Source organism: Helianthus annuus, chromosome 16, assembly GCF_002127325.2.
Source record: "Helianthus annuus cultivar XRQ/B chromosome 16, HanXRQr2.0-SUNRISE, whole genome shotgun sequence".
NCBI lineage: Eukaryota > Viridiplantae > Streptophyta > Magnoliopsida > Asterales > Asteraceae > Helianthus > Helianthus annuus.
The window spans coordinates 5,015,150-5,039,893 of record NC_035448.2 but is presented as its reverse complement, the minus strand read 5'-3'; the positions used below and the strand labels follow the sequence as shown (position 1 = coordinate 5,039,893).

At 38.7% G+C, this 24,744-nt stretch overlaps 4 protein-coding genes and 1 non-coding gene across 8 annotated transcripts; 2 read left to right on the top strand and 3 right to left on the bottom strand.

Moving 5' to 3' along the window:
- Nucleotides 1-296: 296 nt before the first annotated feature.
- LOC110918875 (zinc finger CCCH domain-containing protein 30) lies at nt 297-1,959 on the top strand. Its single transcript, XM_035985364.1, has 4 exons — nt 297-371; nt 810-1,112; nt 1,335-1,497; nt 1,580-1,959. The coding sequence occupies exons 1-3, from the start codon at nt 297-299 to the stop codon at nt 1,440-1,442; spliced, it is 486 nt and encodes a 161-aa protein (XP_035841257.1). The 3' UTR covers nt 1,443-1,497; nt 1,580-1,959.
- Nucleotides 1,960-5,505: 3,546 nt separating this feature from the next.
- On the top strand, nt 5,506-10,110 carry LOC110918708. 4 transcript variants are annotated; one of them, XM_035985993.1, is made up of 7 exons: nt 5,567-5,617; nt 5,703-5,725; nt 5,864-6,735; nt 6,831-6,913; nt 7,005-7,116; nt 8,897-8,949; nt 9,669-10,110. In XM_035985993.1, exons 3-7 carry the CDS (start codon nt 5,925-5,927, stop codon nt 9,810-9,812), a joined length of 1,203 nt encoding a protein of 400 aa, XP_035841886.1. In that variant the 5' UTR covers nt 5,567-5,617; nt 5,703-5,725; nt 5,864-5,924; the 3' UTR covers nt 9,813-10,110. The 4 variants fall into 4 exon arrangements, with proteins under 4 accessions (XP_022018678.1, XP_022018677.1, XP_022018679.1 ...); XM_022162986.2 differs by lacking the exon at nt 5,703-5,725 and having other exon boundaries at nt 5,506-5,617; XM_022162985.2 differs by having other exon boundaries at nt 5,547-5,725.
- Nucleotides 10,111-10,729: 619 nt separating this feature from the next.
- Nucleotides 10,730-12,846, bottom strand: LOC110915617 (F-box/LRR-repeat protein 3). Its single transcript, XM_022160346.2, has one exon. The coding sequence runs from the start codon at nt 12,664-12,666 to the stop codon at nt 10,885-10,887; it is 1,782 nt and encodes a 593-aa protein (XP_022016038.1). The 5' UTR covers nt 12,667-12,846; the 3' UTR covers nt 10,730-10,884.
- A 2,189-nt stretch (nt 12,847-15,035) lies between these two features.
- Nucleotides 15,036-15,899, bottom strand: LOC110918876 (leucine-rich repeat extensin-like protein 3). Its single transcript, XM_022163156.1, has one exon. It carries the CDS (start codon nt 15,897-15,899, stop codon nt 15,036-15,038), a length of 864 nt encoding a protein of 287 aa, XP_022018848.1.
- A 1,511-nt stretch (nt 15,900-17,410) lies between these two features.
- Nucleotides 17,411-17,492, bottom strand: TRNAS-UGA. Its single transcript has one exon. It is a non-coding gene; the product is annotated as a tRNA-Ser (tRNA).
- Nucleotides 17,493-24,744: the final 7,252 nt, after the last annotated feature.

The window sequence follows — 24,744 nt, the reverse complement described above, 5'->3', positions numbered from 1 at the left end:
CTAACAGCTCCTCCAAGGAGCCACTCAACGAGCCACAGCCGAGCCAGCCATTTGCATCGGGATGCAGCTAAGCCGGACGCATCAGCATACTTTTTGGACCGGATGCGTCGGCGGCTGACCTATCAAATAACTTTTGCCACGTGTCAAGTCACCATTGGCGGAGGCATTAAATGGTGGATGCCCTGCTCCAAGAATATATCAGCTGCTAAATTGGTGGTCAACCTATATTCTTGGCTAAATTGGTAATTTTCCCTTAAAAGAATATATTTCAGTGATGAAGTCCGAAAGCCTCTTCGATGGATGAAGAAGAACGTGACGACGATTTAGCCATGTTTCTATCTGGGAGTGCGGAAAGATCGAAGAAGATTCCAGTTATATGACAAGTTGAAGTTGACCATCTTGCATAGAAGCTGTTCGTTTCGGGTCACGCTTGTTTTGATGCTAACTATCTTTATGCTTGGTAAGTAGTTTTGCATCTGAATTGCTTGCTTATTATCAAGATTGTTAAGAGTCAAAGCTAACATCCTAAATTGAAGTTGACCAACTAGATATTCCGCTCCTCCTGCAAATCTTGAAGATCTGTTTGCAGCGGAGCTTGCTTCTTCTCCAAGACAGCAGCAAAGCATGCTTTCTCCTATCAATACCAACGTGTTTTCACCTACCATATGTTGCAAGCTTCTTTTGGCGTTTCATCACCGGGGAGCATGGATCCAATATCTCCAATGGGTGCTCGGCTTTGCGCTACGTGAAAAAAATCAACAGCTACGCAGTCTCAGTTCTAGGGATCTTGGTACAAACAGTCCTTTTAGTGTCCTGTGAATAATAACACTTGGTCTTCTTGGTCAAAATGGGGATCTCCAACTGGGAAAGCTGAATGGTCGGTGGTCAACGGAGACGGGTTTGGTAAACTGAAAAGGTCGTCTTCTTTTGAGCACCACAACAACAACAATAATAGCAACGGTGCTGAGGAGCCGGACCTATCATGGGTGCAATCGCTTGTGAAAGAATCACCACCTGAGATGATGAAAAACAAGGCGGCTGCACCATCCGGTGAGGGTCGTTCACAGGTCGAATCAAGTGATCATTCAGTATTAGGGGCTTGGCTCGAGCAGGTGCAACTCGATCATCAGCTTGTAGCCTAAGCAAATAGATGATTTCATATTCATTTTCATGTCTTGACAAAAACACAACTCATTTTCTAGCTATAATTTTTATATGTTGGAAACAATTTTGAATTTCTTTAATATTTACTTACTTTTGGCTAAACCAACAACACTCACTGCACATGTCTATGATTAAAAAACAATCTGACATGTTACTTCTCATTTGTGCAGATGATTGATTATAAAACAGACTTTTCCCCTGCTTTTGCCTTGAGATTTGCTAGCGATTGGTTGAAGTCGTTGTACACAGATGCGGAGCTGCTGAGATTACAAAGTTAATGATTTCTCTACATTGCCTGCAGGGTTAAAAGCCTTGACAACGGCCGCAACAGCTGTGAGTGTTTCACGTGCTCTATACATACATACATACACAAAAGTATATATAGTGTTTAACATGCTCTGCTTGCTTTTTTTAGGAAGGAATTGAAGAAGAATGTAGAAAACTATGTGGTGGTCATTAATAGTGGGCTACCTGAACTATTTGCATTTTATGTACATACGAAGGCGAAAATGTTGTCATGCTGCTTCAGGTGGTATTTAGACATAAATCATCTGTTGAAGACAGTCTCTGACCTGGGAAACAAACTGCCAGTTGGGACAGCAGCTTATCGGGTGACGCCGAAGAATTGTGTTGTCCAAACTGGTAGATTATCTTCTTCGACAATGGCCTCTTAAACTTGTTTGTTTTTACTTGTATTGATTTAGATACGTATAACTGGCTGATGAAACAATGGTTAACCGGGCAGGGTTAACTCACTGGTCTCATCAAGAAGGGTTAATCTCTTCCTCTCGAGGATCGCGGGCTGGATCACCGGTGGGTGATCTCCTGCACAAGGAAACAAACCGTGACTCGTAACAAGAAGGATGGGGTGGGGGGTGCTCCTTGTTACCACTCTCCGGGGTGAAAATCAGTAGTCTGCTTGGGAAGCAAAATGTGATAGTAGTAGTAGTCAGAGAGTTGTGAAGAGATACCTCAAACCTGGTTTGGGGTTGGTGTTTATAGCCGAGGAGTGAAGGAGGAGGTGGATGAACGGACTGACGACATGCTGCACCTTTGCAGGCGTGTCAGGCTTGTCGGATGTGGAGGTAACGCCACATCAGTATGTTGCTTACGTAGACCTGACAGGTGACTGTCATGGGTGCTACTTGCACTGTGGTGTCAGTCCCACTTGCTGAGCGCACAGGGTGCGGTGCGAGCCGCATGGCTGCTTGCGGTAACTTTTGATGTTACTGCGTCTCATACTTGTGATCAAGAAATACGCGAGATGCGGTGCCAGCCGTATCGTCGTCCGTGGAGACTGTTGGTGTTGCCTGCATCCCTTGTCGTGACGAAAATGCCCATATGATGCGGTGCCAGCCGCATCGTTATGTTCATCTGCTTCCACACACAAGGTAAGGCTTCTCATCCTCTGATCAATTGGATTCGAAGGATGTGACCGCATGGACGCGGTTCATTGCTGGTGGGGGTTTGTTTGATACGGGTGATGGTCGATTTAGGACCATACCCCTTCACTGGCTCACTAACTTTTAAGTGTGTTGGGGATACCCCTTCGTTCCATTACCCCAAACCCAAACCTGGGATCACGTATAACTGGCTTACTAACTTTTTGCTCTCAAATGGGTATCAAAGAATCCTGGGTTGGGACAGGTTGCAGCAAGGGAACAAAATGAATGCTTATCTGATGCTGTTGGGTCATGTTTTGTTTCCAGTGTTAATGGTTGGAACAGGCAAGAGCAGGTGGCATCAACCGATAGGGCAAAGCTGGTATAAACACCGAATTCGTTCCCAGGGGTACCAATGGTATTTTGGGTTAAAAAGGATACACAAGCAGTGTAATTGGATGTTCTCGAGCTGTAGAAGGTCTGTGGTTCTAAATGGGAAGTGTACAGCAATGTAAAGTTGATGGTTCTTGGTCTCGGTTGGTTTGTACGTAGGACAACCGAGAGCTGGTGGCATCAAATTAGCACTATTTCTCAGCGTAAAGGATACTAGTATTTTTTTATCAGAAAATTACATACTCGTGAAAATGGCATGATTATCGTGTATTTATTATTGCTGCTGGGTCCGGTTTAACGCTGCTGTTCAAGTTCTGGAGCTGGTGCTGTTGGGTGTGTGACGAGCATAGGAGCTGGGTTTTATCCCCATTCATGAAGGCCCTGGCCCTCATCAAAAAGCTATGGTCTGCTCTGCTGTGTTATGGGATTATAGAAGGTTGACTTTTTAGTGTTTGTTTGCCCGTAAGTCAAGCCACTTTTTTTTTTTCTACATTCAGTTTATCCTAGACTTCATTGTTAATAAGTAAACTTGGTTTTAAGGTTGAATCTTTTGTTGCTTATAAGTACAAAGCTCTTGTTGAGTTGATTTCTTTGCACTAACATTTCCGTGTAAGTTCTTTTTTTTTTTTTTTTTTTTTGACCAATTTTGTTTGTTGCTTCAAATGATTGTACAATGTACAGACTTGTACCATTATGGTCATGAGTGGTTGACATTTGTATTACTGAATAGGGGTGTTTATGCTTTTGTTTAAAGCCGTTCAAACCGGTCATTAGTTTGGTTTCACGGTCGGTTTCTCTACTTAAATTTCGGTCGGTTGATTTCAACATTTTCGAGTAGTAGCCAACTGTTTGGTTTGTAGTTTATACCAAAATCCGGCTGACCGTAAATTTTGATTATGTTTAATTTTTCTTAATATTTCATTTTGGATACATCTATTTTGTTATTTAATACTTTACTAAAATTAATTAAAACTATATTATCACTAACTCAATTCAAGTAACCTGGCCGACTCTAATTTATATTAGGCTATTAGTCTTTTAGCCCACCCATTTAACCGTCGTGTGTGTCTTGTAAATTCTCATCTTAAAGTGGTTTACAACATGTTTTTTGGATTTCGTGATCTATGTAACTTTGAAAATTTTTGTTATATTTCATTCTATGTATTTGATTATATGCCCAAATTAATATCCATGAAACTAAATTAGAACAAAGCCATTCGCAATGGTTCGGTTTTAAATTGTAAAAAATTGGTTTCGATTTTTGATAATCGAAAACCGTTATTACTGGTTTTGCTCACGGTTTGATATAAAACGTCAAAAGTTAACCGCGAATTAGTGAATACCAAATGATGTTCAAGATTTACTTTTATAATGGGGTAGTTTATTTGTACATGATAGGGGAGGAAACAAATCGAATTAACTAACCTCAAGCAAAACGTGATAGTCAGTTTTTTGATTAACCGAAATTTTTGGTTCGGTTTGGTTTGATTACTAATCACAATTAACACTCTATACATAATATATTTTTAGAATATTGTTACTATTTTTTTGAATGAAGTCGTTTTTTACAACATATTGTTAGCGTTGTTAATATAATTTTGTGGTTAGAAAAGCTCGCTCCAAACCACTAGACGTACTATATAATATATAATAAGAGGATTGATAAACACAAACAAAAAAAAACAAGTATCGCTTTGTATATGGTCGTCGCCGCCGCCGTATCGCGCGGATTTTTGCTAGTTTCAAATGATATGTATAGCTTGTTGTAATTCACCATTCAGGTTCATTTACAGGTCTATCTGTTCTAAATGTTAAAAATAAAATGTTGTAGACTCGGATACCTTTCTATTAGACCCAAATCAAATATTTCTATAAGTTTAGGAACATCTAATATACTAGTTACATACCAAAAGATGTTAAAAACACCATCAAATCTAAGAAATCATCATTGGAGACCCAATCTACCATGATCATAATCAAATCTCACCTTCAAAATTGAGATATTCTTTCAGTGATGCGGAAACAATCTAAAAACCACAACGCCATCGCCTCAACATGCTTGCAGGCCGTGGCACGAGAACTATAAATCCTCACATTATGAACGAGAGGCGACAAAAGGTTCAAGGAATGGAGGAAAATGAGAATTTGCGGCGTTAAGAAGTCGCACCATCACGAACAATCGAAGAAGAAACCAGCCGTTATCATGTGGTCCATGTTATATAGCAGGTAAATCGTTCACTATTTGTTTTGAATTCAAGATATTTGGTTTGATTTTTTTTTTTTTTTTTTTTTAGGATAATTTTTTTTTAGCTTTAAATAATGAACAAAGACGATTTGTTTGATTTTGACCGTGAAAACAAAATTGAAGCTATGTTTAATTATTAATTCCTCAACCCAACCCAACCCGGCCAGATCCCTAGAAAACCGGTTTGGGCCCCGACCCAACCCGATGGTTTACCATAGGTTTGGGACTTGTGTGTTGAGTCTGTTGACTGTTGAGCACCTCTTTTAATTTTATAGCAGGCCCATTAACATTGAACTGAAAGCCCAAGCCCAAGCCCAATTACACTCAAAATACCTAATCGAAACAGTTCTGCCCTTCACCACCGTCCGTTCGCCACACCACTCCGTCACCGGAACACTCGCAGCTATCACGGCCACTCGTTTCAAGCTCTCAGGTAACCTCTTGTCTATCTCTCCTGTTGGCTCCTCCATCTTCTAAACCTAAAAAACAGCCGACGACACATCTTCTTTCATTCGCAGGGAAGGTAAGGTTCAATCAACAGGTAACCAAATTTTTAGGCATTTTAATCGACTAAACAGTCGTAATCTTCACTAATTGCATTCGCTACGTAGCGTATAGGTAGGTTGTCTCTATTTACTGCTATTCAGCTAGTGATATTTCATTGTTCTTTATATATCAGAACGAATCGAGCCTTCAGTTAGGGTTTCTAAACCGTTAAAAAGCTTCAATTAGCGTCTCTAATGGCGGCAACGGCGCTTTTTCTTCATTTCCATCCTCATAGACACCGTAGATTCGTACAAAACGTGGCGTCATCCATCCGATTCTATTCGTCTAACGATGATAACGATCAGAATCGAAATTCACCTTCAAGACCACAATATTCGTTCAGTGACGTGAAAAACAGTCTGAAAACCACTCGCAACCCTAACCCTAGCACTCGTGAGGATTTGAATCAGAAGGTGGTTTCTCTTGAAGAAATTCGTAACAATTTATCGAAGTTTCGTCGTGAATTGCCGGATCAACCGCCGCAATCGGCTAGGCCGGTTGTTTCGTTTCAGGAGCTTTACCAGCGGAATGCGACGCTGAAAGCGGATACAGGATCTGGAACGGAAAGCGGTGTGAAAGGGCAACCGGATAAAACTCTGCAGGCGATCAAGATGAGTTTGAAGAGCATCAGATCGAATGTGGCACGGTCGCAGGCGCAGCCGGGAGTTGGTACACGGAGGTTGCCGCTTGATGATATTGAACTGAATTTTAAACCGAGACCGAAGAGTTTGAACGAATTGCCTTCGGATTCCACTGGGAAAGGTAATGCGTCGAATGAGGCGAAAATAGAGTTTGCTATGTTTTATAGTTATGGGGATATGGGGGAGAAGTTGAGGAGATTGAGGCCAGCGAATAAGAAGGTTAAGTTTTCTTTGGAGGAGTTGAATGAGAGGCTACAAAAGGTTCGGGAAATGGGGGAAAAGGAGATATCGGCTGGGAGATTTGGGCCGTTAAGGGAAGGCCTTATAAAGTTGCACACTAGCGGTCAAGAAAAGAAGAAACCAGGTATGTTATAGCTTACTCGGTTATCCAGTAACAGTTTACCTCGTTGGTTCTATTACTTTTTGCTGTATCATGTAAAGTTTTACAATCATTTGCAGTTCAGAAAATTAGTGTGTTGGCGGATATGGGGGAAATTTCTAACTATTCGTCACATCCACCAAAGGAGGTCTTAGTCGAAAAGGCAAGTGCTACATTTTCGGCAATGGTCGTTTCTCTATAATGATTTAGTTAATATCTTAAGCGTTTTGAACTTTGGTAATTTTTCTGGACAGTATTTCCATCCGGATCATATGTCATCTGCAGAGAAACAAAAGCTTGAACTTAAAAAGGTAAGGGACAAGTTCAAAATTTCTGAATCAGACTGTGGATCGGCACGTGTTCAAGGTATGGGACAGAAAAATATTACATTTTTTCTGCATTCTTTTCTGTGTTATGTTTGTGTATTATGAATTCTGTGAATTGTGCTTTCTGCACTGATTTAATCTGTCCTTTTAGTGATAGTGTTAGGAAGCTTAGAAAAAAGACCTTAATTAGAATTCTTTAGCATCATCTGCCCCTGAGAAATCCTATAATAAGTTTACCACCAACCAAATTGAAGATTAACTGCAAAACGAGGTTAGGCCGTTAGGATATGTGACGTTTGGTTTCTCATAATTCTGAGGTTAAATTCCATGGCAGCCCTTACTTTTTCTACTTCCTAGTGTTCATAGTTGTCAAAAGCGCAAAAGGCGCGCGCCTAGGCGCTCGGGCGCAGCGAGGCGCGCCTATAGCGCCTGGTGGTAGCTTAGGCGCAAAAATGGGTTTTTTTTTTGTAAAAACTGTGCTCAGGCGCAAAAGGCGCGCTCCTAGGCGCTCGGGCGCAGCGAGGCGAGCCGAAGCTGAATATCCAATTGATGTTGATGGAAGTTTTGATGACTTTGATGATGCTCTTGATGATTGATGATGAACTATAAGTCCTATACTTTTGCTACTAACTATTAGCTACATGATCTTAAATCGCATATATAATAGTTTTTTTTTTATTTTATATGTGGAATCTTATTTATTTTCAAAGCATAACATATTTTTTATATTTTATTTCTCTATGTGCGCTTTTCTTAAAAAAGCCCACGCTTTTTTTGCGCTTTGCGCCTAGGCTCTGGGCGAGGCCGATGCGCCTCGCCTGCGCTTTGCGTCTTTGACAACATATGTACTTGACAGTAACCTGAAGCATATATAATATTTGTGTATGTATGCAACTGACAGAAACCTGATGTATATGTAACATGTGCATATTTATGCAACTATAACCTTTTTTTTCTTTGAACTTATAATCTTAATTAGTTTAATATTAATAAATTTATTTAACAAATAAGTTGAAAAACAGTTGGCAAGCGACAAAGTTTTCAAACTTCCCGGTTGCCGTGTTCAAAACATGCTTACTTTGCTTTTATAATTACTCTTGTGTCTCACTGCGGATTGATTCACCGCTGCGTGTTGCTTTAAATGTATAAATGAGAACCCATCTCTCATCGCTGGTTGCTTTCATTTCTTTGGGTTCTTCCAGCTTTAAGAACATGAAGTGACAATCTTTACTTAATCTGGTTCAACCGTGTTTGTTTAAAAACCGTACGATTTGGTGTAGCGCGTTTCAGTTGAACCAGTTCGGTCTTAATAGGAACACTGCTTTGTATTTAGATGATTATTAATTAAAGACTATTTTTATGTTTATGTTTTAAGTGTGTTTTTCAATCATGTTTTTGTGTTTATTTATGATTAACAAGTAGAATACGTCATATTGATGTGTACAAATATTTTTTATACTTATTTTAATTTTGAGCGCTTCGTATACGTGAAGCTCTCGCTTCGCGCTTGAAGCTTCGCTTAAAGCTCTTGGAACCAAAACGCTTCGGAACGCCTCACGCTTTTTTAAACCAAGGGTACCTTTAGGGGTGTATTACTAAAAGCTTGAAAACGATAAAACATCCCTTACATGTGATATACTAAAAGCTAGCATCACTTTTAGTTTGAAAGTGTATTTTTCGTGTTGGTGTTTATATTGTGTTTTAGATCTATTTTGTTGGTGTGTTTTCACCTATTCCCAGAAGCGGGTTTTCAAGCCGATTTTGTTATGTTACTGCTAATGTCTTAGTTTTAATTGGTTTATCCTTTTTACTGTTTTCAGTGGCACAACTCACAACAAAGATCAAGCACCTCGCTACGGCTCTACACAAAAAGGTAACCGACATAACACATTACGCAACTCCTGCCTGTTGCATCATGTCCCTAGACTTTACTTTTAAGTGATTTAATCTAGGGCTGCAAACGAACCAAACGTTCGGCGAACAGTTCGTGAACCGTTCGGCGGGAAGTTCGTTTGTGTTCGTTTGTTAAGAAATTTTGTTCGTTTAGTTAAATGAACAAACGTGAACAGAGGTCGTGTTCGTTCGTTTATGTTCGTGAACGTTTGGTAACGTGTTCGATAGTTCATTAGTGTTTTTATTTTTTATATTTATTTAAATAATTCAAAATTCTGACAAATTAAATATCTAATAAGTGTCAGTGTATTATATATATATGTTCATGAACGATTGTTTGTGTTCGTTTGTTTCCATATGCGTTACTGAACATTAGTTTGTACTCATTTGTGTTCGTCAACGTTCATTGCCTAAAATTAACAAACAAACAAACACAAACGAACACGAACAAGTTCATTTCCTTAACAAACGAACACGAACATAAAATATCGTTCGATAAGTGTTCGTGAACGGTTCGTGAACACATATATTTCTTAACAAACGAACACGAACAAGATCTTGTTCATGTTCGCTCGGTTCGTTTGCAGCCCTAATTTAATCTTTTAAGTAAAAGTTAAACGTGTTTTTTACGAGTTTTTATTAGTTTAGAGACTTAAGCGATGAAAAAATTAGAGGTGAAATGGATGGAATTTGGTGCAGGATAAGCACTCTCGAAAGGGTCTACAAGCAATGGTACAGAAAAGGAAGAAGCTATTGAAGTACCTCAGAAGAACCGATTGGGATTCTTATTGCTTTTGTCTCTCAGAACTCGGTCTTCGGGACAGTGCGGATTACAAAGCTTAGAGTACACTTTATCTTCTATTTGTGTTTTGTTTCAAACCGAGTCGAATAAAAACAGGTTGAAAAATCTTGAATGTCCATGAACGAGGAGTGTTTCGACTCGTATTGAATTCAATCCAAGCATGTTTGATGCGAATCTATTTGTCTTCTAGGACTGACCGCTTGCTCGGCTGTTTAGGAATTTCTTATGTTTAATTTTATAGAGGTGAGTCTAGTTTGTACTGGTTCTGTTATGTATCAAAACTCAACCTGTAACTGATTTTTGTTTACCAAATATTTTTAAATCGATCGGTTCGTTACACCTGGTTTGTTTTATCGGTTATAATTTAGTAGAGTAATAGTTAAGTTTTTTAATTGTTCTATCTGCTCTATTAAGTTTATACAGTAGTTAAAAATTTCATAACACTAAAACAAATTAATAATTATTCATTTTTATAGTTGAAAAAAGGATGATTGACTTCACAAAACATTATTGAAACTTGATTCCTGTTTTATACATTTATTTTTGAGTGAATTTCAAGAATTGTCCTTTATCTTTATATCCATTTTCGGGTGCTGTCCTTTATGTTCAAAGTTGACGAGTTTTGTCCTTTATGTTTTCATATCATACACGTTTTGTCCTTTAGACCCAACTCAGTTAGTTTTTTCAGTTAAATTTGGTCATATGCTTTGCACATGAGGGCATTTTTGTCAATTCAAAGGTAAATTCAACGGCAGATTTACAGTTCAAAGCTTCTGCAACCTTTGAATTGACAAAAATGCCCTTATGTGCAAAGCATATGACCAAATTTAACCGAAAAAACTAACTGGGTTAGCCCTAAAGGACAAAACGTGTATGATATGAAAACATAAAGAACAAAACTCGTCAATTTTAAACATAAAGGACAGCGCCTGAAAATTAATATAAAGATAAAGGACAATCCTTGAAATTCACTCTTTATTTTTACAACATTTTTTTTACTTATTTAAGTTGATCTAATTACATTATTACAAGACAATATGCAAAGGGATTACATACATTTGACTTTTGATATAGCTACAAACATCATACACCTCAACTCGACTATATGCGCAACTACTTATCACAAACTTGGCATCCATGTCTCAAAATAAGCTGTCGTTGGCTTTCTGAAGTAACCGCATAAGACGGTGGTACCAGTTTCCTCAACGATGGCCTCGTATGAACCATCCAATCAACAATATAAACATGTAAATTAGGGCACCCCATCAGATTAACCTCCCTCAACTTCTCACAGTTCTTAACCATAAACTTAACCGCACTTGTGGTCACGTGTTGACACCCTTCAAGATCTATCTTCACAAGATCGTTACATCTAACCGCGATTCCAACTAACCCTTCATCGTTAACACCAGATCTAGCCATATTCAGCTTCTTTAACCTCAAAGGTAACATATTTAATCCTATATTCTTAACCCCACCACAATCTTGTATGCTCAAATGCTCAATCTTGGGACAGCTTTTCAAAACCTCGCCTACGGACCGTGTAATACCTGAACACGAGCTCACATCGAGCTGCGTTAAGTTGGGACAAATCGAGGTTATCTTTAAGAGGCATTCATCAGTCAGATGTGAATTCCATCCCAAGTTCAAGGACTTCATACTTGATGATTTTGTGTGCACGTTGTTCAAAACGTTGATAATCGTATTTAGATCTTCTTCCTTACCGAGGCTTGCATGTTCCATTTCAACATGTTCAAGAAACGGACAGTTGATGATGAGAGCAAACAATGATGTGTGTGTTAGCTTATGACAGGAATTGAGCTTTATTGAAACAAGATCACGAAGATACCGAGATAAATCTACAATGGAACTGTCACATAACTGGTAGCTTTTAGTAAGATCCAAGAACTTAAGCGAGTGATACGCGTGCAGGAACCTTAAAAGTCCATCAATGGAGTAACTACCACTATCAGAAAAACACACACTCTTCAACGGGACACGTGCTTTCACAATTGAATCCAGGAACTCATCGGAAATATCAGAATCGCTAAAATGAAGCTCAGACAAACATCTACCCGACGTAACATCAACGAAAAGCGAATCAGTTCCATGAATATTCGAAATGAGACACATGGAAACCGATCTTAAATTAGGACTATTATGCAGCATAAACCGGACACCTTTCATCGTAATCATAATACATTTCAACATTATTATCTCTTGCAGACGCAAACACTTCGACGACAGATTAACAAGCGACCTATCCGTAAGCAGCGGATTCATCGAGATATTAATTTTAACCAAATTCCTCAAACCACAACACAAACCTTCAATTCCAGCATCAGTTATCATAATCTCACTAATACTATACCTACGCAAAGCATCGATTTCAAACTTATTACGCGGATAACTAACATCTAACTCCTCCAGATCTGGAAAATATCTCGCGATATCTATCAAATCAACATCACGTAACTTATCAACATTCGCACATCTCAACACCTTAATTCTCCTATTACTCAACCCTAATTCCTTCAATCCTTCAATCGGAACCGAATTATGATTCGAAACATCAACAGATTCTAAATTCAAAGCAACAGACGAACGAGCAATCTCTCTAATAGCAGTTTCTACGTAACAGTTCTTCAATTTACTAAGATCTAGAGTTTTTAGGTTTTTAAATCGGTAAATGAATCGAGAAATCGTACCGTGAATGATGTACGTCTGATCTACGACGGTGAAGCGGCGGCGTAACCGATCGGTTAACGATAATAACCGTTTGCTTACCGATGAAAGTGATTCGAATTGTTGATGATGAATATCATGATCACCGCTCAATCGGTGCAAAATTAGCTCCCAAATTTCCTCCGGAAGTTCGTCGTAGTTGCGATCCATGATTTGATCCGGTTATTGATGGTGAATTGAAGGAAATTTTGATTGAATTGTGAAGATCGTGTGATTATGGAAGCAAAATTGGGAGATTCACACACACAAAAAACACACAGTGGGAGTGGGTGATTTGGAATTCTGTTACAGGAATATGGAAATTATGTGCTTGATGACGTCAGTGGAGCCCGGTGTGATGTCATGATTCCGTTAGGCGCGGGGTTGCGTTATCGTTTTCTTTGATGATATTTATTGTTTTATTGTATTATTATTATTTATTCGATTTCCCCCTTTTTATGATTTAAATTTTGAAAAAAAAGGGAGTAAATCTAAATGTTAGAAAAGATAGGAAGGTGTTAGAAGGTTACAAGCTACATAAAGAAGTTGGAAAGACAATATACTAGACATTTATCTATCTACCTTTTTATATTAAACTAGACGGAGTAGCATAAATACTGCAATATGTTTTGTAAGATGAGCGGATTTTTTTTTCTAAAAGGTTATGAGTTCTGAGCTTACAAAATCTATCAAATAGTAGACTAGATCAACGTGAGTTTGAGCTTGTACGATGATCCATCTCATGGACCATCATTGATTATTGAAGATCTTATGTTAGATCGTTAGTCTTACCTACTTAAGAGGATCCAATCTTCATAGTGCCTTAGATATTTCTTACAAAATCTAGTATTATTTGTTATAATTTAGGTTTTCAAGGATTTTTTTAATGTATAGGTGGTTTAGAAATTCATACATGCTTTTTAGGTGAGTTTTGAAAGTGTGTTGGTTTTTAGGTGATCTGCTTGTAGAAATAGCATCAGATCTCAAATGTGTCAGAACATAAGTACTTACATGAGACTATACGGAATTACGGAGTATGGGGCATGAAAGAGTGGCGTTATTCGATATGTGGTTGTCACGTCAGCACGCGTAAAAAAAGCGGCGTGGTGCAAAAAAGGGAAGAGTGGGAGTGACGTGGTTAGTGGCGTTTTTATAAAAAAAATAATAATAATAAACATGAACCAATTAAAACACACCCAAAATCCACCTACAAATCAAGAGCCTCCACATCACAACCCAAATGCCCCCCACGTCGGTGGAAAACTCCCCGCCCTCATCACCACAAGGGGTGGTGTTCCCGGCGTGGAAAGGTCACCGCTCCACTTTTCCACGCCCACACTGTGTAATCTAAGCAGGTCTCTAATTTCGTTGTTTTTATTTCATTAGCTATTATTGATTTTTTTTTCTTTAATAGTTTGTTATATTTCTTTTTTTCAAAAAATCTAAGTACGCTCTTTTGTTTGTTTTTTTAAATGTATTCTAATTTAATAGTTGTTAAAAACCAAAAATTTTAATATAAAAACTACCATATTTTTGAAATAACTCGGTTTTAATAAAATTTACATTGGAATGTCCGTAAAAAAAACAAAAAAAAACAAAAAAAAAAAAAAACTAAACAAACTGGTGTATTTAGATTTTTGAAAAAGTTGAATATTACAAGCTACTAAAGAAAAATCCTATGTTTACAACAAAAAAAACAACACTTTCAAAACATATCTAAAAACCAGCCCATGAACACATTAAACCCATTCTTCAGCAACAGAGCAAGAGCCCAACTACACTTCTCATTAATAGCCCAGCCCAGCTGTAGCTCTTAGCCTATCTCAGTATCTCCTCAATCTAAACTCATACAAAAAATCAACAATAAACAAAATACAATAACACATAAAAATAAAAATAAAATTGAATTTGAGCAAATCAAATCAATATTTTTTATCAGTTTCATTAAAATATTTTTTAAAGTAAAATATGATAGTTTATTATTATTATTATTATTATTATTATTATTATTATTATTATTATTATTATTATTATTATTATTATTATTATTATTTTAGGATTAACCATAACCATTTTCATTCATACTTGCCGAGTTACATCAAAACAGAAGGTAGACGGCCAACAAATTGCGCCGCCACCTCTTTCTGAATTGCAAACCCTAATCTACTAACGACAAAACCCTGCCCCCTGGGGCTGAACAATTGTTGTGAATGACCCGTTGGACCCTGGTTAGGAATTGGATAGCTTCTAGCACTAGGAAGCGAAATGTGTCAGCAACAAGATTGAAAAGGATTATATATTTCAACAAATTAAGAATATGTATGAGAGGTGGTTGTTTATAGTAAATCTTAAGTCAAATGGTTAACTGTTTTCATTAGAATTCAAAAATCATGAAAATCACTTCACCATATTTATATTAGATGTTTGTTAACATATGGTAAAAGGTTACAGACAATATATATAACACACGTACACACTAAAAGTGATACATTCATTATACACTCTTAAATCATATGTGGTGTTGAAAACAAAGGCTGCACTTATGGTATAGGGTCCTCATCTACTGGTGGAGGCATTATGATCTCCGGTAATGGTGTCGTCGATTCGAACGGTGGAAATTGTTGTCCAGGATTATCGAATTCTGGCGGAAACTGCTGTCCAGGGTCTGTTTGTGGTGGAAGTTGTGGAATCGGTCCAGGATCGACCTGCGGTGGAGGTAATATAGGCACAAGTGGTGGAGGATTTATATCGAAAGCGGGCGGGGAAAACGATATTGGATTCGGAACCAACGGTGGGGCTTGAAAGGGATTGTTGGGTAGCTCGGGTACTGCGGGAGGAAGGATAAAGGCTGGTGGTGGAGATAACATAACAAGTGGCGGTGATGGGACGGGTGGTGGAGGTGACGGTACAAGTGGCGGTGGTGGCGGCGGTGATGGCGGAGGAGGAGACGGGACCAAAGGAGGTGGTGGGGGTAGTGCGGGTGGAGGTGGGGATGGGATAAGTGGCGGACGACGTGGTCGCCAGCGAGGGGGAGGTGGGGATGGGATAAGTGGCGGACGACGTGGTCGCCAGCGAGGGGGAGGCCTAGACAGAAAGGGATTATTCGGAGAAGTACGAGAGAAAGGCCATCGGCCACATCTTCCGAATAGATACTGGTATAGTGGATCACAGTTTTGTGATCCACTAACTGGTCTTGGTCTACCACCGCCACCCACCCTTCGCCCACCGCCACGGCTACCTACCCTACCCCGATTCCTACGTGGAATCCGGGTTAGGGTTCTTTTGTTAACATCAAACTGGCGATGGGGATCGAGCGGGTGGGTGGAGACTGGTTCCGAAATAGAGAATGTAACCAAGAGCAATGCAAGACATATGGACACTAGAATGCGTTGTTGCACACCCATTATCTATCATTAGGTGTGTCTAGTTGAGGTGTTTTGGAGCAAGAATACAAGCAAGAGTATTTATATATTGTAGAGTAAATTGTCAAAATCGGCCCTGAGGTTTGGGTATGTTTGTCATTTTCATTCAAAACAACTTTTTTGTACCATATAGTCCTTTACTTTTTGGTTTTTTTGTCATTTTCATCTAAACGTCTGACTTTTTTGCCAAATTAGTCCCTTGGATTTGGGATTTCTTGCCATTTTCATCCAAATGTTTGATAGAAAAAATAAAGCAAATTAGATGTTTGGATGAAAATGGCAAAAAATCTCAAAAGTGAGGGACTATATTGTACAAGAAAGTTGTTTTGAGTGAAAATGACAAACATACCCAAACCTCAGAGACAATTTTAGCAATTTACTATATATTGTAGCTCTAAGTTACACTCCTAATTAAAAGTTTTTTTAGTGAAATGGTATGCTTATCTTGAACACCAAATTGCTTTGGAAAAGAAGCCAATATGGGCATAAATAATCAAAGAGTAGTTGGGTTGATTGGATTGTATTTAATAGAGGAGACTAGAGATGGGTTGCCCTTGTTTTACGTGCCCCCATTTTCACCCAAGTGTTGGTCGAATCGTTCGTTTACACTTTGTCATCAATCCTCAAGGTCAATTGGCCTTAAAAAACTACTTTAAAGGTGGAATGGGTTATAATATAACTCGGAAGGTGTCGGGTTGATGCGAGTTGGTACGGGTAGGGCGGATACACCGCCACAATCAACCTGGGTAGTTTGATCGAGTAGCTTTCGCAGTTTCACGAGTTTCACATCCCGGAAGAACATAGGGTAGTAGGTTGAATTAGGTTGTATAAGGGTAGTGAGTTGAGCTAGAAGAGTGCCCTCTAGTATTTGGGGTTAAATGAGGTGTCATAATCCTATTGAATATGGTCTAAGTACTTGTGGGTTGCTAGGAAAGTGCCCCTTCAATTAGTGGTGGAACTAGAAAATAATTATACTGGCAATATTTCAAAAAAGAAAATTTCTATAGGGCAGCAAAAATCGAAAAAAGTCAAATTTCAAAAAAGTTACACTACGGCCGGAGTGTCAAGGGGTAGCGGTAGCGAGGGCTACCCCTTGTTCTAAGGTATATCTGCCCCTGCCTCCACCCTAAGCTCTCTAAACACAACCTGTTTTTGCATCTTTACCGTACAGAGTTGATACCGTTTGAACAACGTTGGTAGCATAATTTATTTTTGTGGTTTTTTGTTTCGATAGAAATTGTTTAAATGTATAGATAAATGGGTTAAGTGATGGTGTGTTCTTGGAAGGTTAACGTTTTGGACTTGAACAACGATATCTTAAACCTGAAACCTAGCAACCCAACACAATTAACACCTCTTGTGTTAGAAACATCTTTCCTATAGTTCTTATGGGCCCAACACAGGCAATTTTGGGCCACAAAGTTTTGTATCACCATATATGTTAAAAAAATCTTTTTTTTAACGGCAAAAAAGGTGATAAAAAAATTATTAAACGTCGACAGCAGGGTTCGAACCTGCGCGGGCGAAGCCCAACAGATTTCAAGTCTGTCTCCTTAACCACTCGGACATATCGACATTTGTGATCAAGGATTGTAATCATTTTACTTCTGTATCACAGGAAATAGAAATTGTATGCGTTTACCTAACTGTTTTATATTCAAATAGTTTTTTTATTCATGAAACATCAAGTTCATCAAATAAAAAAAAAACATTTTAGAATAAATGAAATGCAATTTGATTTTAATAATTTCCAATATTTTCCATTGGTCGATAATAATTTGTATTACAAGGGTTGAGATACAATAGGAAGTTTATTTGGCTAGGAAGGCTAGGAAGTGATCTTGACCATCCATTAAGTTAATCAAGGGCTAAGATTAAATCAGGGAAATTGAAATGAAGAAAAGAGGCGCGTGAGTTTGTTCAAGGGCATTCTAGTCAATCCAAGCCAATAGTTTCTCTCTCCTCCAATTCCCCTCATTTTTTAAACGTTAATAACTCTTTCATACGACATTATTTTTTTTATAAAAATTGCACCAAAAAAACGAGCGTTTTTTTATCTTTAAAACGAGTATACTATTGCTATATTTAAAAAAAATATATTTAAACCCAGTTGTGTAAAATGCAATAGAAAAACCACCAGTAACGTAAAACGCAATGAAAAAAAAACCTAAAAAATAACATTTTTCTAAAACGCAATGCACAAAAAACACAAAGAAATGACTTATTTGTAAAACGCAATGGTCAGAAAACACAAATAAATGTCTTATTTGTAAAACGCAATGGCCAGAAAACACATAAAAACGTGTTTTACCTAAAACGCAATGCATAAAAAACACATAAAAAGGTGTTTTACCTAAAACGCAATGGCCAGAAAACACAAAGAAATGTTTTATTTGTAAAACGCAATGCCAGAAAACACTTAAAAATGTCTGTTTTCTAAAACGCAATAACCTAAAAAAACAAAATAAAGTGCTCTCTGTAAAACGCAATGGACTGAAAACACCTAAAAATGTGTTTTACCTAAAACGCAATGACTAAAAACACTTCAAAAATGTGTTTCACCTAAAATGCAATGACTAAAAATACTTAAAAATGTGTTTTTCTAAAACGCAATAGCCAGAAAACACATAAAACTCTCTTATTTCTAAAACGCAAGGTTGGAGAACTCGCTAGTCGCTAGCGGGTCGGTGAGGTAGGGACTAGTGACTACTCGGGATTACTCGGGATTACTCGGGATTAATCGGATCGGACTTTTTATGTATAATTTTAAGTTTTTATACATATATACATATATTTTTATACGTAATTTTTTTAAGTGGACAAGTTTTGACCGGAATTTGGGAGGTTTTGGCCGGAATATGTGTTTTTTTCTGATTTTTTTCCGATTTTTTCTGTTTTTTTTTTGTTTTTTCCCGATTTTTCCCGACCGACTAGTCGCGATTAGGGCCGACTAGACTAGCGATTTTTTTACTGATTAGCTGAAAATTACTCAGTTGATGGGCGACTAGCGACTAGTCGGCGATTAATCGCCGGCTAGTCGCGATTTTTGCAACCATGCTAAAACGCAATGGACACATAAAACTGTTTGTGAACTATTTGTGAATTGTCTGTGAACTATCTGAATTGTCTACGAATTACTGTATTCGAAATGAGCCAATTTCTGGAAAATTAATTTTTCTGATGCATTTTTATTCAACCCCAGCCAGGGGCTCTGCCCCTTAGAAATGACTTATTTGTAAAACGCAATGGCCAGAAAACACATAAAAATGTGTTTTACCAAAAACGCAATGCACCAAAAACACATAAAAAAGTGTTTTACCTAAAACGCAATGCACCAAAAACACAAAGAAATGTCTTATTTGTAAAATGCAATGGCCAGAAAACACTTAAAAATGACTCATTCTAAAACGCAATGAACTGAAAACACCTAAAAATGTGTTTTACCTAAAACGCAATAACTAAAAACACTTAAAAATGTGTTTTTTTCTAAAACGCAATAGCCAGAAACCACATATAACTCTCTTATTTCTAAAACATTATGGACACATAAAACTGTCTGTCACTGTGAACTGTCTGAATTGTCTACGAATTACTGTCTTCGAAATGAGCCAATTTTTGAAAAATTAATTTTTCTGATGCGTTTTTAGTACAGCAATTTAATCGAAAAAAAATTTTCCGAGCTGACACCCCAGCCAGGGGCTCTGCCCCTTGGACCCCGCCAGGGGCTACCGCCCCCGGACCCCCGCCAAGATCGTAAAACGCAACGACTAAATAAAACCCAGATCGTGAAAATGAAATTAAAGAATTTCTTACATGGATCGAAGCCGGTTTCTTCATCAATTGACGAAATTTGAATGATAGAAACACTTATCAGCGATTGAATCGAACAAATCGAGTGATTATCTTCAAAATCACCAGAAAAAACGAGATTTTGAATGAAATTAAACTGGGTTTTCTTCGAAAAAAGCTGAAGAACACGTTGATCGGGTTTTGAATCATTGATTGGTGATGAAAATCGCACTATAATGTAGTGATTATTGAGATAGAAATTGAAGAAATGGTTGAAGATGGTGGGTTTTGAAGTTACTGGGTTTTGAAAAAGGAAGAAGAAGGAGTTGGATTGACTAAAATACCCTTTTTCTTTATTTTAAATGTTGCCACATGTCATAATTCTATGGCTTCCTATCCTACCTAGCCAAAATTAACTTCCTATTTGATCTTTTCCCTGTATTATAATGTGACCGCTAATGCTTTTAACTTTCAGTTTCGTTGCCAATAGTAACCCCACTATAACAAAGTAACTTTGTATACCCCTAATAAAAAATGATTGATTTTTATAATAATCTTTTGTGTTGTAGATTGTTGTGAAACGGCATATATTATGTTTAGGGACAACCATAGTTACTTTTCTGATATAGCTGTTATAGTGAGATAAAAGTCTAGAAGTTAGGAGTAATATTGGTCACATTGTTTGTACGAGTTATCATCGGCATACGACTCGTAATTTGAATTATTAAAATTCAGTTACTTAAACGAAATAAAATCTAATGGCTTTCGATGACTTATGTTTAAAGTTGGCTTGCTATTTAGGCTTACGTCCGGATGAGACCCGATTTGCTGGGTCTAATCCAACACACACTCTCTCTTGTATAAGGGTATTTTGTCACACCCCCAAAATCCACCTGCGGAGTACCACCGCTTGGGAGCGTGACTGACCAGGATCAAGCCACCAATCATATAGAACGATACATATAGTAAAAGTAATTGTCATTTAAACCAAACCAAATCCATATGAAAAGTGTTCCAAATCATAAGTAAGTTATCATTGGATGGATCGACATGAATCCCATCCCTGTTCACCACATGGCCTAAGAAGTGGAATTCTCGAAGCCAGAAGTCGCATTTTGAAAACTTGGCGTACAGTTGTTCCTTTCGAAGGAGTTCCAAGATAAGACGTAAGTGCTGCTCGTGTTCCTCCTGACTCTTGGAGTAGATCAGAATGTCGTCGATGAAGACAATGACGAACTTGTCAAGATAGGGTTTGCACACCCTGTTCATAAGATCCATGAAGACTGCAGGCGCGTTCGTAAGCCCGAATGGCATGACAAGAAACTCGTAGTGGCCGTAGCGAGTTCTGAATGCGGTTTTGGAGACGTCCTCATCCCGGACTCTCAGCTGATGATACCCTGACCTCAAGTCTATCTTGGAGTAGTAACTCGACCCCTGCAACTGGTCGAATAAGTCATCTATACGCGGAAGGGGATAACGGTTCTTCACCGTCACCTTGTTCAGTTCACGGTAGTCGATGCACATTCTGAAAGTGCCATCCTTCTTTTTCACGAAAAGTACTGGAGCTCCCCAAGGCGACGAGCTTGGACGAATAAAGCCCTTTTCCAAGAGCTCTTGTAGTTGCTTCGATAGTTCTTCCAGCTTGGTTGGAGCTAAACGATACGGTGCGCGGGCTATAGGTGCTGCTCCAGGAGCTAGCTCAATCTGGAATTCAACTTGACGGTGAGGCGGTAAACCAGGTAAATCTTCAGGAAACACCTGAGGAAAGTCACGTACAACTGGAATATCCTCCAGCTTCTTTTCCTTTGCTGATGCGTCAGTGACAAGTGCCAGAATTGCAGTGTGCCCCTTTCGTAAACATTTCTGCGCCTTTAAGAAAGAGATGATGCCAACCACAGCACCACTCTTGTCACCCTGAACTTCGAGAGGTTCCTGACTAGAGCGAGGAATGCGAATGGCCTTTTCCTTGCACAAAATCTCTGCGTGATGTTGGGATAACCAATCCATACCCACAACGACCAGCTTCTCCCTGTGCAAGCTCCATGTATCTAACGACCTGCAAGGCATGTAACAGATGATCAACAACTAGTTGAGCGAGTTCACAGTTAACAGTTCAGTAATAGTATAGTGTGAGTAGTAGTATGTTCGTTCGTTATGTCATGTATCGTATTAGTTTCCATCGCGGCCTCCCAGGCAGGTATGCGAAGATATTAGGGGATGTTCATCCCGAGTATTCTAGACTAGGTTTATCTGTATCGCGGCCTACCAGGCAGGTGTGCGAAGATTAGTAAATTCAGTTCGCGGCCTTCCAAAGGCAGGTGTGCGAAGTCAGTCATAATATCGCGGCCAACCCTTGGCAGGTGTGCGAAGATCAGTTCAATAAGTGTTACTAGTCTAGTCGTAGTTTTATCAGCGAAGTATATACAATAGTTCATCAAATCCCATTCCCACCCGGGAACCTCATGCCTTGGCTGTGTGAACTCACCTTGGTTTGCTCGGTATGTTATTGCTTCTAGGGTTTATTAATCTCTAAGTCCGTTACACACGACCTAGGATATATTGCACATGATTCATTCAATTAGGGTTTACAATCCTCGATATTCAAGCAACGGTGCTTTGTGTGTTTATTGTGTACACGATGATATTACATAAAATGTTCACACATGCAGGATCATGCAGTTGCAATCAATGTCATACAATCATGTATCGAATCATACCGTTATATGCAGGAAGGAACAGTTGCATGCAATTACATACAGAAGCGTACAGAAAGCTTAATTACTGGTGTTTGCCTTAACACAGAACACTCATTCACTTATTCAGCATATGAAATCAGCAAACTTGGATCATGTGCTCATTATCAGAAGTTGGATCATATTTATATTCAATCACAAGGTCGGAGTAATATAACCATCAATATTCGGACCACTATCACATCATAAGAAGGTCGGGTTACATATAACATCTATGAACTTCGGATCGCATTACACATCAAAAGGAAGTCGGATCACTTATAAATTTATAAACCTCTGAGTACATGTAATATAAAACTCGGACCTAAGGGGGCTCCCTTTTAAAACTCGGACGTGGTTAATTGATTTTAAAAGTCGGACCTCATGCCATCAAGAACTCGGACCCCCCCTATCTCATAAAGGTCGGACCAATGCTAAAGGTTAAAACTCGGACCAACTCATTCCTTTGGCCAAAAGTCGGACTAAGGGGAAGTGGTTGAAACTCGGACCATCTATGGTATTCATAAAGCTCGGACCTTTGTATATTGTAAAGATCGGACTTCAAGTCTTATATATATACTTCGGACTATTCATAATGTTATAAAACTCAGACAATGTTCGCTTTATAAAACTCGGACATATTCAAAAGTCGGACAAGATTTCATGGTTTAAAACTCAGACAACTAACATTCAATAAAACTCTGATTAACAAATAATCATGCGTTCATTGCGATTGAAGCAGTTACGCACATACATCCAACAGTTACGTTTTTACTTTTCTACGATCCAGAAACCCTAGTTCATACAATACATGGCACGAAACAATTTAACAGATATCATCATCATTCAAGCAATTGATTTCACGACCAAACATCATCATAACACAATAACCAAGAATCAACCAAAGCACAGAACCATCATATGAAAGCTAGGGTTTTTCAAGTATTACAAGAATCAAGAATTGATAGGATCAACCAATCAATTAGGGTATACAAGTATCACAATAACAATAAACAATTACCTTGGATGATTCTAGAGAGAATGTGGAAACAAAAGTGATGAAAGTCTTGCCAATGATTTGGTGATGATTGCCAGAGAATATGAACTACGTGCTTGGATTTTTGTGTGTGTGGTTTAGTGAAGGATTAGGGTTAAGTATAATTAAATTTTCACTAATTACTCAATACACCCTGAATTATTATATTTTACACAAGCATACCATCTTACGAGCATTTCACAGTTTCACCACCAAGTTCACATAATTGACAAGTCTATCACAATTAATCAAACAACCATGCACAATCACACAATACGATTTATTGCATTAAAACGTATACCATTCCATAGCAATCAATTGTGCAAATAATTAACTACACGAACAATGAACGTGCAATAAATGCGAAATAGAAATCTTGGAAATTCGAGTTGTCACATTATCCCCAACTTAAAAGAAATTTCGTCCCGAAATTTGGTACGCACTCACTGAGGAAGCTAGGTAAGCTGTATTGTTCACTGGTTTTCCTGGGGTGTTACATCATCCCCCCGTTGATTTGGAATTTCGTCCCGAAATTCAGTAGTAGTAGCTTCAGCCTCAGTAGTGGTTGCATTGGTTCCGAATAACTGGGGATACTTTTCTTTCATTTGGTCTTCGCGTTCCCAGGTGTACTCTGGGCCACGTCGGGAGTTCCAACGAACTCGAACAAGAGGGATTCTCTTGTGTTTGAGGACCTTAACATCCCGGTCCGTGATTTCAACTGGTTCCTCGACGAACTGCAACCGCTCGTCGATAGTGAGTTCCTTAAAAGGAACTATGAGGGTCTCATCTAATAGGCACTTCTTCAGATTCGACACGTGAAATACATTGTGAACTGCACCGAGTTCAGCTGGTAGGTTCAGTCTGTAGGCTACTGGGCCTATTCTTTCAGTGATTTCGAACGGTCCAACATACCGTGGATTGAGTTTGCCTCGTTTACCAAATCGAACCACACCCTTCCAGGGTGAGACTTTAAGTAAAACCCGGTCCCCGACCTGAAATTCCAATGGCTTCTTACGCTTATCCGCGTAGGCTTTCTGACGGTCGCGTGCTGCCGCCATGCGTTGTCGTATCTGTGCAATCTTTTCTGTGGCGTCCACTACAATCTCTGGACCCGTGATCTGACTATCCCCCACCTCTGCCCAACAGAGAGGTGACCGGCATTTACGCCCGTACAATGCCTCGAATGGAGCGGCTTGTATGCTGGTATGATAACTGTTATTGTATGAGAACTCCACCAAAGGGAGATGCTTTTCCCAGCCGTTGCCGAAAT

Excerpts from the sequence above, each read along its gene's own strand:
- LOC110918708 (XM_022162986.2), top strand. The coding sequence starts at position 5,925 with ATGGCGGCAACGGCGCTTTTTCTTCATTTCCATCCTCATAGACACCGT. Across the intron at positions 6,736-6,830 it reads TCAAGAAAAGAAGAAACCAG|TTCAGAAAATTAGTGTGTTG; the intron begins GTATGTTATAGC and ends AATCATTTGCAG. Across the intron at positions 6,914-7,004 it reads AGGAGGTCTTAGTCGAAAAG|TATTTCCATCCGGATCATAT; the intron begins GCAAGTGCTACA and ends TTTTCTGGACAG.
- LOC110918876 (XM_022163156.1), bottom strand. The coding sequence starts at position 15,899 with ATGGGTGTGCAACAACGCATTCTAGTGTCCATATGTCTTGCATTGCTC.
- LOC110915617 (XM_022160346.2), bottom strand. The coding sequence starts at position 12,666 with ATGGATCGCAACTACGACGAACTTCCGGAGGAAATTTGGGAGCTAATT.
- LOC110918875 (XM_035985364.1), top strand. The coding sequence starts at position 297 with ATGGATGAAGAAGAACGTGACGACGATTTAGCCATGTTTCTATCTGGG. Across the intron at positions 372-809 it reads AAAGATCGAAGAAGATTCCA|TGTCCTGTGAATAATAACAC; the intron begins GTTATATGACAA and ends CAGTCCTTTTAG. Across the intron at positions 1,113-1,334 it reads TAGGGGCTTGGCTCGAGCAG|ATGATTGATTATAAAACAGA; the intron begins GTGCAACTCGAT and ends TCATTTGTGCAG.